An 11,975-nucleotide genomic window follows, 5' to 3' on the forward strand; every position below is an offset into this window, starting at 1 on the left:
GCCGGCGGCCGGCGTGTGCTGGTGTGTGTGTCTGTGGGTCACCGGGCCCTGGTGACGTTGTGGCTGCAAAGGAAGGACAGAGGTGTCCGCGACAGTCGATGCTTTGTGGGCAGGCGCTTGCAGAAACAGGACACCCGTCCCTCCGGTAACCCTGCCCCGGCCTTCAATAATGAACACCCGCGGCTCGGCTCGGGTCGCTGGCACGGCGCCGCTCCCCGCGACACCCAGGACACCGTGGAGAGGTTCCCGGGGCTCTGCTCCGCTGCCTGCCCTCCTGTGTCCACCGAGCAGCCCCCGGCATGGCGGGGTACACGGGCAGGATCCTGACGGCCGGGAGGGACGAGCCCTTCCAGCACCACGGTCCCACCGGGGTCTCTTCCGTCACAGCCCCGGTGTCCCGGCGCCTCTCCCCGGTGATCTGTGCTGGAGTCTTGTGCCATGGAAAGCGAAAGCCGGGCCCTAACGCAGAGTGACAGCTCCCGCTCGTGGGACATTAACCTTGTTTGTCACTCGGCTGTCTCCAGACGCAGACCCCGGGCTCTGGAGCAGATGGCTGCTGTCCCCGCTCCGGTCACTCCCTGGGGACCCTCCTCCCGCGGCTCCCGGAGCAGCTGGGGAGGGCTGGGGGACACGCAGGACACGTGCCCCCAGCTGCCACCCTGTCCGTGGCTCCCTGGAGTCCTGCGGTGTCCCCTCTCCCGGGGCTGGATGAGCTGAGTGCCCCGGGGTCAGCTCTGGATCCTGTCTGACTTGGATGGAAACCATCAGGCTCATTGCAGCCCACACTGATGAGCACGGGGGAAAGGAAGTGGATTCCAGGGATTTGTCTGGATGTGGAACAGCCACTGGCCTGTGTGGGTGTACAGGGGGATAAAATACACAAGAAGTCAAACAAAAATCTGCAGTAAGATTTGGGAAGGTAAATTGGTGTGGCATGGAATTGTGCTGGATTTGGGCTGTCGGTACTGTCAGATATTTAATCAGGTGTGACAAGAAATGGGGAAGAACAGAAAAATGACTTTATGATGATATTTCGTGGGGGTGCTGTGGCCAACCTGGGGGCCCAGGAGCAGGAGGACACAGCCTGCCAGATGGCTTAAATCTCCAGGAGGGATTGTCTTCATCCCACTCTCTCCAGTTGTGAGGTGCTGTGGAGCCAGATCCTGCTGAGGGTGGGAGCTGGCACTTGGCACGGTGGGTACGAGGGGCTCAGGGTTAAAGGCAGCACTTCTCCTTCAGCAAGGAATTGGAACCATCCCTTTTAAAGCCCCTCTCTGGGTAATTCATTTCCTGATGTAGATTTATCCAGAGGGATCAGCAGCAGGAGAATTAACAGCGTGACCTCCTTCTGTGCGTTCCAGCACCCCGTAAATCTCCGTTATTAACTTCCAAGGAGCTCTGCCCGCCTGCTCATTACCCGGCCTCTCTCCTCTCCAGGCTGGAGGAAAACGTGTCACTGGGGCAGGATCTGTGACCTGAATCTCTTGGCAGGGATGACTCTGTGCCTGCCTGGCCCTGGGATCCCTTGGGATCACAGGGATGGAGGGGTGTTCCTAGGAAAGCCCCAGGATATGCCAGGGGACATGGCAGGATGCTCCTGGTGGCAAGGGGGGCTTTTGGGAGAAGGTTTTGGGAAGAAGTTTTGGGAGAAGCCCTGTTTTCCCCTGCCCACAAGTGGAATGTGTTGCCAGACCGCATCCTGAACTTTGAACTGATTAGATTTCCAAGAGGGAAGGAAGGATGTCTAATTGTTTAATTTCCACAATTAGAAAAATATTTATCAATAATTAGGAGTGATGGCAGCAATTACACTGGGATTAAAGCCAGGCTACACTTCATCACCCGCCTTTCACTCAGGGACCTTATTTATTTCTTTCACCCCCAAAAAAATCCATGTACAGCTGCATTGCTGCCAATAATGAATCATCCTTGTTCACTGCCTGCACAGGACTCATTAATCTGATGATGCCAGTGGTTTTAGGAAGGCTGCTGGGCACATCGTGTGGTCACTGGGCTTGGGCAGGAGAAAATTTAATTTCAGTGGGTAGGAAAATGAAGCAGAGCTAAAAATCACAATAGCACTTCCTGTGCCTGTGGTTGAGAGCTCAGCCAGCCACGCACTCCCCTCCAGACTCCCTGGTGATTTTCCCTCTCATCACTTGTCCAAGGCAGGCATGGCTGAGTCCAGGGATCATTTTCCAACAGCTGTTCTTTTAGGATGAAGTTATACCAATTAATAAAATTTCGTGACCCTCAAAGTTTTCACTCTCAGAGGGAAATGTTGTATTTCCAGGTATTTTTCCCATTTTAAAAGACCCAGGCCCATCAGCATCTGTGGAAGTACCAGGGACCTGTATTTGTGACACTTTCAGTGTCACCTGGGCACTCTTGGAACACCCTCCACTCTTGGTCAAGCTTTGTTTTCAAGCACCTTTCCACCAAAACAGCTCCTGGTTGTGCCCTTGGAGGAATTCCTGGGGATGGATCAGCCAGGGCTGCACCACACCCATGCCAGCTGTGAGGGGTACCTGGGAGGTGCCAGTCCCAGGGCACTGCTCCTCCTCTCCCCACAGCCCCTCTCCTCATCACCTCTGAGCAGGGGCCATGAATTTTGTGTCCTGGGCAGGTCTGTGGCTCCTTCAACTCCTCTTGGCTTAAATTTAGAGCAACATCTTGATTGTGGGTTAATGAAGCTGCTGCAGGGAGTTACAAGACAACTTTCCCACTGGAGCCAAAGTGTCACTGTCACCTGATGGATGAGTCCCATCACTGCTTGCAGCCCTGCAGTGGATGTTTGAACACGTGTTCCTTAAGTGTTTCTCAAGTGGGTTGTTCCAGGCAGCTCTGATGGGAAAACAATGGGCTGCAGCTTCCAGCTGGCAGATTATTCCTGTTATTTTTGCCATTTGTGGATGTTTCAAAGCTCTTGTGTGCTGTCAGTACGTGCTGAGATCCAGGAGGTCTCTGTGGAGAAGAGGACAGGAAGTTTGAAGTTGTAAATTCATTATTTGTGAGGACTCCTCAGTGTTCTCAAGGTGTTGTGATGGTCCTTGGCACAGAGTGAGGTCGGAGCTGTGGGAGCAGGGCAGGTTAAAGTGGGGTTCAAGGGGCTGAACCTCACAGGGGTGGTGGAGTTTCTCCACCTCACCAACAGCATCAGGCACAGCCCAGCTTTCCATGATCCCTCCTGTAAAGCCAGAGCCAAGCAGAAGAGGAGGATTTGAGGAGGGTTGGAAGCAGTGAGGAAAGATCTTGCAGAGCTGTTGCAGCTGTGGGAGGTAGAGAGGGATGGGAACAGTTGAGGTGAGAGCTGATCACAGGGATTTGTATATCCCAAGGTGTGACAGGGAAGAGAGAGGTGTGAGGGATGGTGTCAGCCACAAAAGGCTCAGCTGCCATCCCAGAGCACCCAGCTCCAGCTGGATGCAGAGGACTTTCACACAGGAAAGGTCAGAGAGAAGCCACTTCCTGTCAGGTTTTTATGAGACTCCACTGAATCACTGACACAAACTCCTTTGCAATGTGATACATAAATATTGGAGCTATTTTTCTGCTTTTAGAATCATAGAATTCCAAGATGGTTTGGGTTGGAAGGGATATTAAAACTCATCAGCTGCACCCTCTGTCAGGGCAGGGACACCTTCCACTATCCCAGGTTGCTCCAACTCTGCCCAGCTTGGCCTTGGACAAATCCAGGGGCAGCCACTGCTCCTCTGGGCCTCACCACCCCCACAGAGAAGAATTTCCTCTGCGTATCCAACTTAAATTTTCCCACTCAATTTGAAGCCCACTGAAGAAGTGAAGGTGCTGTAAGAGCTTTTAGGAGGGAGTACAGTTCATTTGTGACTCTCCACAGCACTTAGTAGGTACTTCCAGCTTTTTTCCCCCTCATAATTGATGCATGTGGCATTTCCTCCTGCTGAAATAGGCCAGGAGAAGCAGGCAGCACCGCTGAGCCCGGCTGCTTCATCTGTCTCAGCCTGAGCTGTGCGCGGTGTCCAGTTGGCAGCGAGGATAATCAGCCCAAGGGCAGTGGAAATGCTCATTACAGCACACTTTATTCCTTAGTATTTAATAAGTAATGACTCTGAAGAGCTTGGAGCGGGGTCTGTGCCCGTGCTGTCTCCTGCTGTGTTCCTGTCACTATGGATAAGTTAAACTGGGTTGAATCGGGTCGATTTTTGGATGAATACCCACCAAGGAATTTCGAGATGTTGTAAGAAGTTGGGGTGGTTGAGTGGGAGGTGCTTCTTTTGCTTGACTTAGTTTTGCTTTGTGAAAGAAAAGAAGGAAGCTGGGCATGGCTTTCCACGGCTCAGTGTGTGCAAAGAAACTGAGTTCTCTGATGTCCCTCAATAAAGTGAGTCTGGAAGGTAGGAACTCACACAGGGAACAGCTTAGGAAGAAGCTCTGAAAGCCCATGTGCCAGGAGCTGAGGCTCAGCTGGGGCTGGGGAACAGTTGGAGTCACACATGAAGCTCCTGATAGTGGTCAAACAACCTTTACTCACTCTGTGAGCAGGGTGATGGATTGTTGCAGATCCAGCAGCTAACCTTCCAAAGAGGGTTGGGGTGAGGTCTCTCTGGGAAGAAAACATTCCCATGAGCTCAGTGCTTTGGCAGTTTGTATCATCCGGTGACTGGTCAGGAATTCACAGCTGGTGTGATCTGTTCCTGCAGCACCTGGGGCCAGCCGGGCCCTGCACGAGCCTTTGGTGCAGCTGAAGGGGAAGATGCAGCAGGAGGAGCTGGAAGAGGCTCTGCAGACTCTCTGCTTCCCTCTGGAATATTCCCTCTTTATTCAAGGAAAGAACCATAACCTGAATTAATCCTCCTGAATGCTGAGCTGTGTAATCTGTTACTCCCCCTTTCTTTTGTCTCAGAGACCTGATTTTCCTTTCTCCTCGTGTCCAGGCTGGAACATTTCAGAAACAGTGAAAGAAATGTGGAGGGGAAAAAAAAAGGGGGGGGGGGGTGGTGGAACATAATGCTTTTAAATCTCAAAGATCAAATTCTTCTCTTAATAACTGCTAGAAATTCCTCACAGAGATTTTGGCATATGCCAGTCTGGCACATAACTCCACCACAGCCACCTGCCATCCTGCCTGGGATTGTTTGCAGCTTCTTTGTGTTCTCTGAGCAGCACAAAGCTGTGGTGTGTCTGGTGTCACCACCAAGTAACAGACTCTGCACTAAGCCACGTGACAAACTTCCTTTTTTTTCCCATTTAATTAGTTTTCCTTGCATGAACACTGTGTTTTAAGCAGGCTTTTTCCAGTCTAAGGGTTCCCTGAACACTGGAAAACCTAGGGGTGTATGAATGAGGATGTTTTGTTCCAAAGGGAACGGAGGATTCCAGGATTGGCAGCTAAAATGAAAAGAACACCACAACACCAAGAATTCTGTCACAGCTGCTCTTTGGCTTTCCAGTCTCTGCCAGTTTAATGGCAGGATTTTGCTCCATACCTCCTGGCATGAGGCCTGGCACAGGTCCGACATATCACCTCATGGTTGGGACTGTAAGTTCCAGGACCACAGACCACTGTGAAGAGAACAGAGTTGGGGTTCCAGCCACTTTCCTCCCATCTTGGGGGGGTCATCAGACATCCCCATGAGCCTTCCCAGTGCCCTGTGGGAGCTCCTGCCCTTCCAGAGCTCCCTGAGCCTCTGGTTAAATCCCCCCCAACTCTACAACCTGCAGCAGGTGCTGCAAAAGAGCTTGAAAAATCAGCAGAGAATTTTCTAGCAGGACTTCCATGAAGGGAATTGTTTCTTTTGGGCTCTGGATCCTGAGGATTGTCACTTACCAGTGACACCTGGAAGGAAAGAAACCCACTGGACTGCTTCTACTTTGCTTGGAAATGCACTGACATGCTCCACTGGCTCATTTCCTGTCATTACTTTAAAACTATAACGTGAATATCCTCCCAAAGGATGAACAGAAATATCCCTGCTTTTGACCCCAATATTTCCCTAATCCCTCCCCAGAGCTCCGTGCCCAGCTCTAATCAGCTATATTTAAATCAATGAGCTATATTTAAAAGGATGTCTTTGATATTTACCACAGCAGCTGGCACAGTTCTGGTGGGTGTAGTGGTTTTTCCCAAAACCTGGCCGACAGCTGTCGATGGGAGTCATGGAGAAGCTGTTGTCCACGTACTGTATTGTAGGAACAGCCTGAAATTCATACTTCAAAACATGCTTCATCTGATGGAAAAACTTCCCTATTCGCTCTGCTGCCTGAAATTCAGAAGTATTGGGAGAATAAAAGCACAGTTGGTTGATTTTTTGTTGATTTAAAAATATCAGGAAATATTTTCTAGTCCTGATTTCCACACACTGACTTGTCACCTTAATTGGGAGTGTTCCTTGGATTCAAGGGGGCTGGATTCAGACCTAGGATGTGAGCTGATCCCAGGATTTAATATTTAGAAGACAGAGAGAATAGATTTTAGAAATTGGCTACAGTAGACTTACTTTAAATTGCATTCCATTGACTAAATCATAAATCAAAAATTTCATTTAGAGGTCTGGAAGCTCAATATAAATAATAATGTTTATCCTTCTTTATTATTAGATGCAAATACAAAGCAAGTAATGAGCCTGATGTTTTAACTGGTTTTTTTTAAGCTATTTGTATCAATTTGACTACTAAATCCATTTTTCTTCCTGAATGGAATTATTTTAAATCCATGAATCGTCACTTACAATATTAATCCCACAAAATCTGGGTAAAGATGGATTACTACCAGTCATATCTGCAGGAGCTAAGGCAGAGGTGGGTGTTAAAGAGGCAGAGAAGACACGAGGTGACTGACACAGAACCTGTCGGACTCTCCTGTTTGTCTCATCTTCACAGTCATAAGAAATCTCCTGGCAAACTTCTTCCCATCCTGGTGCAAATGGATTTACTGTGGATGGAGGAAAAAGATCCATGAAAAAGGGAAAAAAAGATAGATTAGGTCCTTGTGGTTCCTATCCAGCTCCTTGCTTTGTTTAGTAGGAGTCAGAGGTCAGCCAATATAAAAGACACTAAACTGAGAGGATGGAATGAATGTCTCACATGGCAACCTCAGGGCCCAAAAAGGGCTGAAGTTTTATGTAAAATTTAAGATCTTTGGGTCATGAAAGTTTCTTGACTTTGCTTAAGGGAAAATATCCACAAAACTCTTCCATAACCTGTTGGCTGGTCCCTCTTAGTGTGTGGTGAGAACAGATACAGGAGTGGATGTGGTCAGAGAATGAATAACTTCCTTCCCTCAGTGATAAACCATCTCTAAGTCAAGGCAGCAGCAGGGCTGATTTAACTTTTTTGTGAGGTGAAACCACCTCAGTATTGCCATGAGGGAGCTGTGGGGCTCTTGTTTTAGCTCTGTGCAGTTTCCTAGAATCAAGCAAAAAATTCAAGGCTGGGATGGATGGGACTTTCCACTTGGTCCAGTGGAAAGTGTCCTTGCCTATGGCAGGGGGGAACTGAATCAGCTTCAAGGTCTCTTCCTACTCAAATCATTCTATAATTCTAAAACCAGAGTGGTCCCAGACCTATTAAAAATCAAATACTGAAAAACCTAAATATGACAGTGACATTAGGGCATATTATGGGCTGTCTCCTTCCAACAGTCCTCTAACCTTGGTAATAACAGCTCTCGCTAGGATTGTAAAAAGTTGAACCCTAAATTTAACATAAAAACTGCGTTTTAGCTCCATCTGTGGGCAACAAAAAATAATACAGGGACTCAAAAAAAAAAGAAAAAAAGAAAATCAAACCCAGAACAATTTTCGGAGGTGCTCGTGACTCTGCTGGTTTTCAAACATTGTTTGTAGCACTCACAAGTTGCTCATAACAATAAACGATCCCTCCCGAACAAGCACTGAAATTGATTACCTAGAAAATTAACAAACAGCTCATACTGGAGGCCGTTCTTTGGCGTCCTGACAGAGTGGCACTTGTAGGATGACTCTATGATGTGGCAGGTCAGGTGGGAGATGCTGCTGTTGAGGATTTTTTTTAGAACCTCGATGAACAAGCCGTTGTTTGTCAGCCTGCAGCCCGTCGTGCTAAAGCGAACAGACACCTGATAGGCATGGTCAGCTTCCCTGTAGGCTGGGAGGAAATGCTGGGGTGTGAATCTGGGGTGTAATCACAGATTGAATCTTAGATTATCAGTTCTTTGAAATATGGGCTTTTATTCAAAAGTAAATAAATAAATAAATAAAGCACTGTCATTAATTGCGTCACAACACGTTCGTCCTTGACAGAGCTGACTCAAGAGTAAGAGATATTTTAGTTGGAAGTACACAGCAATTTGTGTACTTACTGGAAACTCTGTTCCCAATAATAAAACCAAAAAAAAGGAGGTAAATAGTAAAATGGCACAGAACCAGCATGTCTGCAAAGCTGTGTGTCTGAAACAGATTGGTGCCAATTCTGTGCAATTATGGCCTAGGAGTAATTTTATTATTCTTTCAAAAGTTAGTGTTTCTCAAGGATTTTTTGGATTGTTATGTTGTGGGTGGGAAGTGATGTTGGTGAAGAGTGGTTACAAGAGGTGGAAGGGGCTGGAGTGCAGATCTCAGATAACTCTGGAATTCTTGCAGTTAATTCTGTACCTCAGGGTAGACATTATTTTATTGCCATATATCCTTGTGAACACAAATATTAAACTTTGAAAAGGTGCATGTGTGTCTATAAGTGAAAAAGTTTATTTTCTATTCCAGGATAAAATTTTAATTATTTTGGTGGTTTTTTAATCAAACCTTGCAATAAACACAGAGCTCACAAACCCACCAATCTGCAAAGGCCATGTGCTCACTCCTAACTTAGCAATCTTACCATAAACCATGAATTTATAGGCCTCAACCATTTCTATTTCTTCCTGTGTTGTGGTTTCGATGACTTTGTGGGAGAGAGTACAAGTGTAGGCACCAGACATTGACACCATGAAACCCATCAGCATCAGCTTCCCTGTCTCTGTCAGATTCACATAGTTTTGCCCTAAAATAGAAATATTGGATTACCAGAATTGTCCACTTTCTGATGCATTTAGAATATTTGAAGAAGAAATCTTGCTCCTGTGCATAATGACGCTGGTTCACGTTAGCCTGACTTGATCTAAAATTTATGAATTTTAGGATTTACTACAAATTTCCTTTTTAGCAAAAGCATCTGTAATTTAGAGGGAGAAGGGAAATGGAGTTTAATGTCAGAACTTGTGGAAATATCTGGCAAAGGGCTAAGAAACCACTGGGGGTGTGAATAGAAACAAGTAAAATATGTGATATTTTCAGTCTGAACTAACCTTGTAAATCTCTTCCATCTGGACCCGTCCACAAATAGTTGGGATCTATTATTCTTTCTTGAGAAAGAGCCAAATCCATACAGACCAGGAATGGGCTGTTTGTGAACACCTTAACATACACATTCACTGCAACACAGAATCAGGTAAATTATGTAAAATGCTGACATTGAATGAAATCACAAAAAAAAACCCCTCATTGAAAATTGTGTTTAAAGTGTGTTTTTCAGTTTTAGACTTGCAAAGTGTAATATTAAAGATTAATCTCCATTTGTTCTTAATTAATATCCTGGAACTGTCCACAGTGTGGCTGGTGCTGACTGTTAGAGGGAGACACTTGTGTCCCACACACAAACTGTGGCTCAGGCATAAAAAAAGCACCAGATTTTTCAGTGAAACCCTCATTTAGACGTTAAATTTTCATCAGTGCTTCTAACAACACTATGGGACAAATATATAAATATAGATCCCCATCCCCCTTTCACTTGTTCCTATACATACAAGGTTCCCTGTGCTGAGTAATGATCCCTGGGCTTAAAACTACAAATTCTAGTAAAAATGAAATCTAGGTAGGAAAAATTGACAAGTTTACCTTTATGCCTGGTGTCACCATAAACTTCATTCTTTCCAATTAAATCAATAGATTGCTCTTCCTTCTGTTCTGCTCTCACTGCGGGGAGAAGTAATTGGAATATTAGAGATCAATCTAAATGTGTAATTGCTAATTCTTTATTTCACCCTGGCTTTTGTCTCATTTTGTTTCTTTTGTCTTGCTTTTTCTTTTTCCCTATGTTTTTTTCTTAGCAACAAGCAGGAGCCCTTGTTTTTGACCTGTCCCTTTTTACTTGTTTTAGTGTCCATGTGGCAAACCTGCCTGGGTGCACCCAGTTCTAGACCAGATAAACCTTCCTCTTTACAAAAAGCCACTAAAATAGTTATAAATCCTGACTATAAAGTGAAGAGTCTGTAGTATGACCCTGAGCAGACACAGGGCAGGGATCTCTCAGCCCTTTCCCTTCTGGAAAACAGCAGGCTGATGTTGAGCAGGAAGGTTTTAGTGATGAAAATCCCCAGGAGAGGTAGAAATTATTGGAAATAGGGTTTTTTTTCAGGCCACGGGCACACTGGGGTGGTCCTGCCTGATTGTTGTGTTCCAGGGTTGAGCCTGGGGGACAGTGGGGTGTCACTGGAACTTACGACAACCCCTCTTAAGGGGCTTTATCTCCTTGTCCCCTCTTAAGGGGCTTCATCTCCCACTCTGAGGGAAGGTTTTTTGGGGCTATTTGTCCCCTCACAATGGAGATGTCCCACCAATGGGGTGTTAATGGAGCCCACCTGTCCCCTCTTGTGAGACTTAATCTCTCACTCAGAGGGAAAGTTTTTGGGGACATTTTTCCCCCACAGTGGAGCAGCACCCACCAAAGGTGTGTTGCTGGAGATCACTCTGTCCCTACTGGAGGGGCTTCATCTCCCACTCTGAGGGAAGGATATTTGGGGACATTTGTCTCCAGTGGAGCAGTATCAATGGAACCCACCTGTCCCCTCTTGAAGGGCTTCATCTCCCGCTCTGAGGTAGAGTTTTTGGAGACATTTGTCCCTCACGGTGGAGATGCACCCACCAATGAGGTGTCAATGGAGCCCACCTGTCCCCTCTTGAAGATCTTCATCTCCCACACTGAGGGAAGGATTTTGGGGCTATTTGTCCCCTCACAGTGGAGATGTCCCACCAATGGGGTGTTGCTGGACCTCACTCTGTCCCCACTTGAAGGGGCTTCATCTCCCACTCTGAGGTAGGGTTTTTGGGGACATTTGTCCCCTCACAGTGGAGATGTACCCACCAATGACGTGTCGCTGGAGCTCACTCTGTCCAGGACTTCAATCTGCCCCTCTGAGGGAATGTTCTATGGGGATCCCCCTCCAGCTCAACAAGTGCTCCCATCCCCTCTACCACCCTCTGAGCCCACCGGCCTCGCACCAACACAGCCCCGCAGCTTCTCCCGCCACCCCTAGCCCCGCTTACCCCATCCCACGGCCACCACCACGGCCGCCACGCTCAGCAGAGCGCCCGGGGGGCAGCGGGGCCGCCCGCCGCCCCCCGCCATGCTCCCGCCGCCCCTCACAACGGCCGCCGCGGGCGCGAGGGGGCGCTAACGGCCCCCCCCGCCGCCTCCATGCCCGCGCGCGCTTCCCGCCCTTTTTCCTCCCCTCAGGGCTGAGGGCGGGAAGGGCGGGGTGTCCCCGCCGGGGTCCCTCGCTCCTTCTCCGCTCCCTCGCCCACACCCCGCGCTTTTTATACCGTTTTAAAAACATTCTGCTTCCTCGCCAGCACTTCACTGAGGTTTTTAAACTATTTAGTTTAGTGGGGAGGTGTTTTTTTTTTGTTGTTGTTGTTTTCTCGCTTTCAGGCCCCTGAGGCGCTTGGCAGTGAAGGACGGCCCTGGCCACCCCCTCCGCGCCTGTTGTCACCCTTCAGCCCCACATCGCTCCTCCACAGTGCGCAGTGAGCTGTGTTTTTGACTCTAAAGTGGTTTTTTTCCGGCTGTGGGACAAGGAGAGGGAAGTACAGGGGCACAAGGGGGGAAGAGGCTCCATCATGGCTTTGCCTGTCAGAGTTCAACCTGCCATGGGCGATGGAAGGTGTCCCTGCCCATGGAGGGGGAGAGGGGGGGAACTGAATGGG

At 48.0% G+C, this 11,975-nt stretch overlaps 1 protein-coding gene across 1 annotated transcript; it reads right to left on the reverse strand.

The window, feature by feature from the left end:
- Positions 1–5,251: 5,251 nt before the first annotated feature.
- ZPBP2 (zona pellucida binding protein 2) lies at positions 5,252–11,397 on the reverse strand. The gene is made up of 8 exons (XM_039697348.1): positions 11,316–11,397; positions 9,888–9,965; positions 9,299–9,424; positions 8,833–8,994; positions 7,885–8,103; positions 6,825–6,910; positions 6,062–6,239; positions 5,252–5,541 (listed from the first exon to the last, which is right to left on the reverse strand). Exons 1-8 carry the CDS (start codon positions 11,395–11,397, stop codon positions 5,441–5,443), a joined length of 1,032 nt encoding a protein of 343 aa, XP_039553282.1. The 3' UTR covers positions 5,252–5,440.
- Between the last annotated feature and the right edge of the window lie 578 nt (positions 11,398–11,975).

This window comes from Passer montanus, unplaced genomic scaffold (assembly GCF_014805655.1).
Source record: "Passer montanus isolate IOZ18808 unplaced genomic scaffold, ASM1480565v1 scaffold117, whole genome shotgun sequence".
Classification (NCBI taxonomy): domain Eukaryota; kingdom Metazoa; phylum Chordata; class Aves; order Passeriformes; family Passeridae; genus Passer; species Passer montanus.

Coding starts and splice junctions, on each gene's coding strand:
- ZPBP2 (XM_039697348.1), bottom strand. CDS start 11,397: ATGGCGGGGGGCGGCGGGCGGCCCCGCTGCCCCCCGGGCGCTCTGCTG. Junction 9,966..11,315: donor GGTGGTGGCCGTGGGATGGG/GTAAGCGGGGCT, acceptor TTCTCCCCGCAG/TGAGAGCAGAACAGAAGGAA. Junction 8,104..8,832: donor CTATAAATTCATGGTTTATG/GTAAGATTGCTA, acceptor ATTTCCTCCCAG/CCTACAGGGAAGCTGACCAT.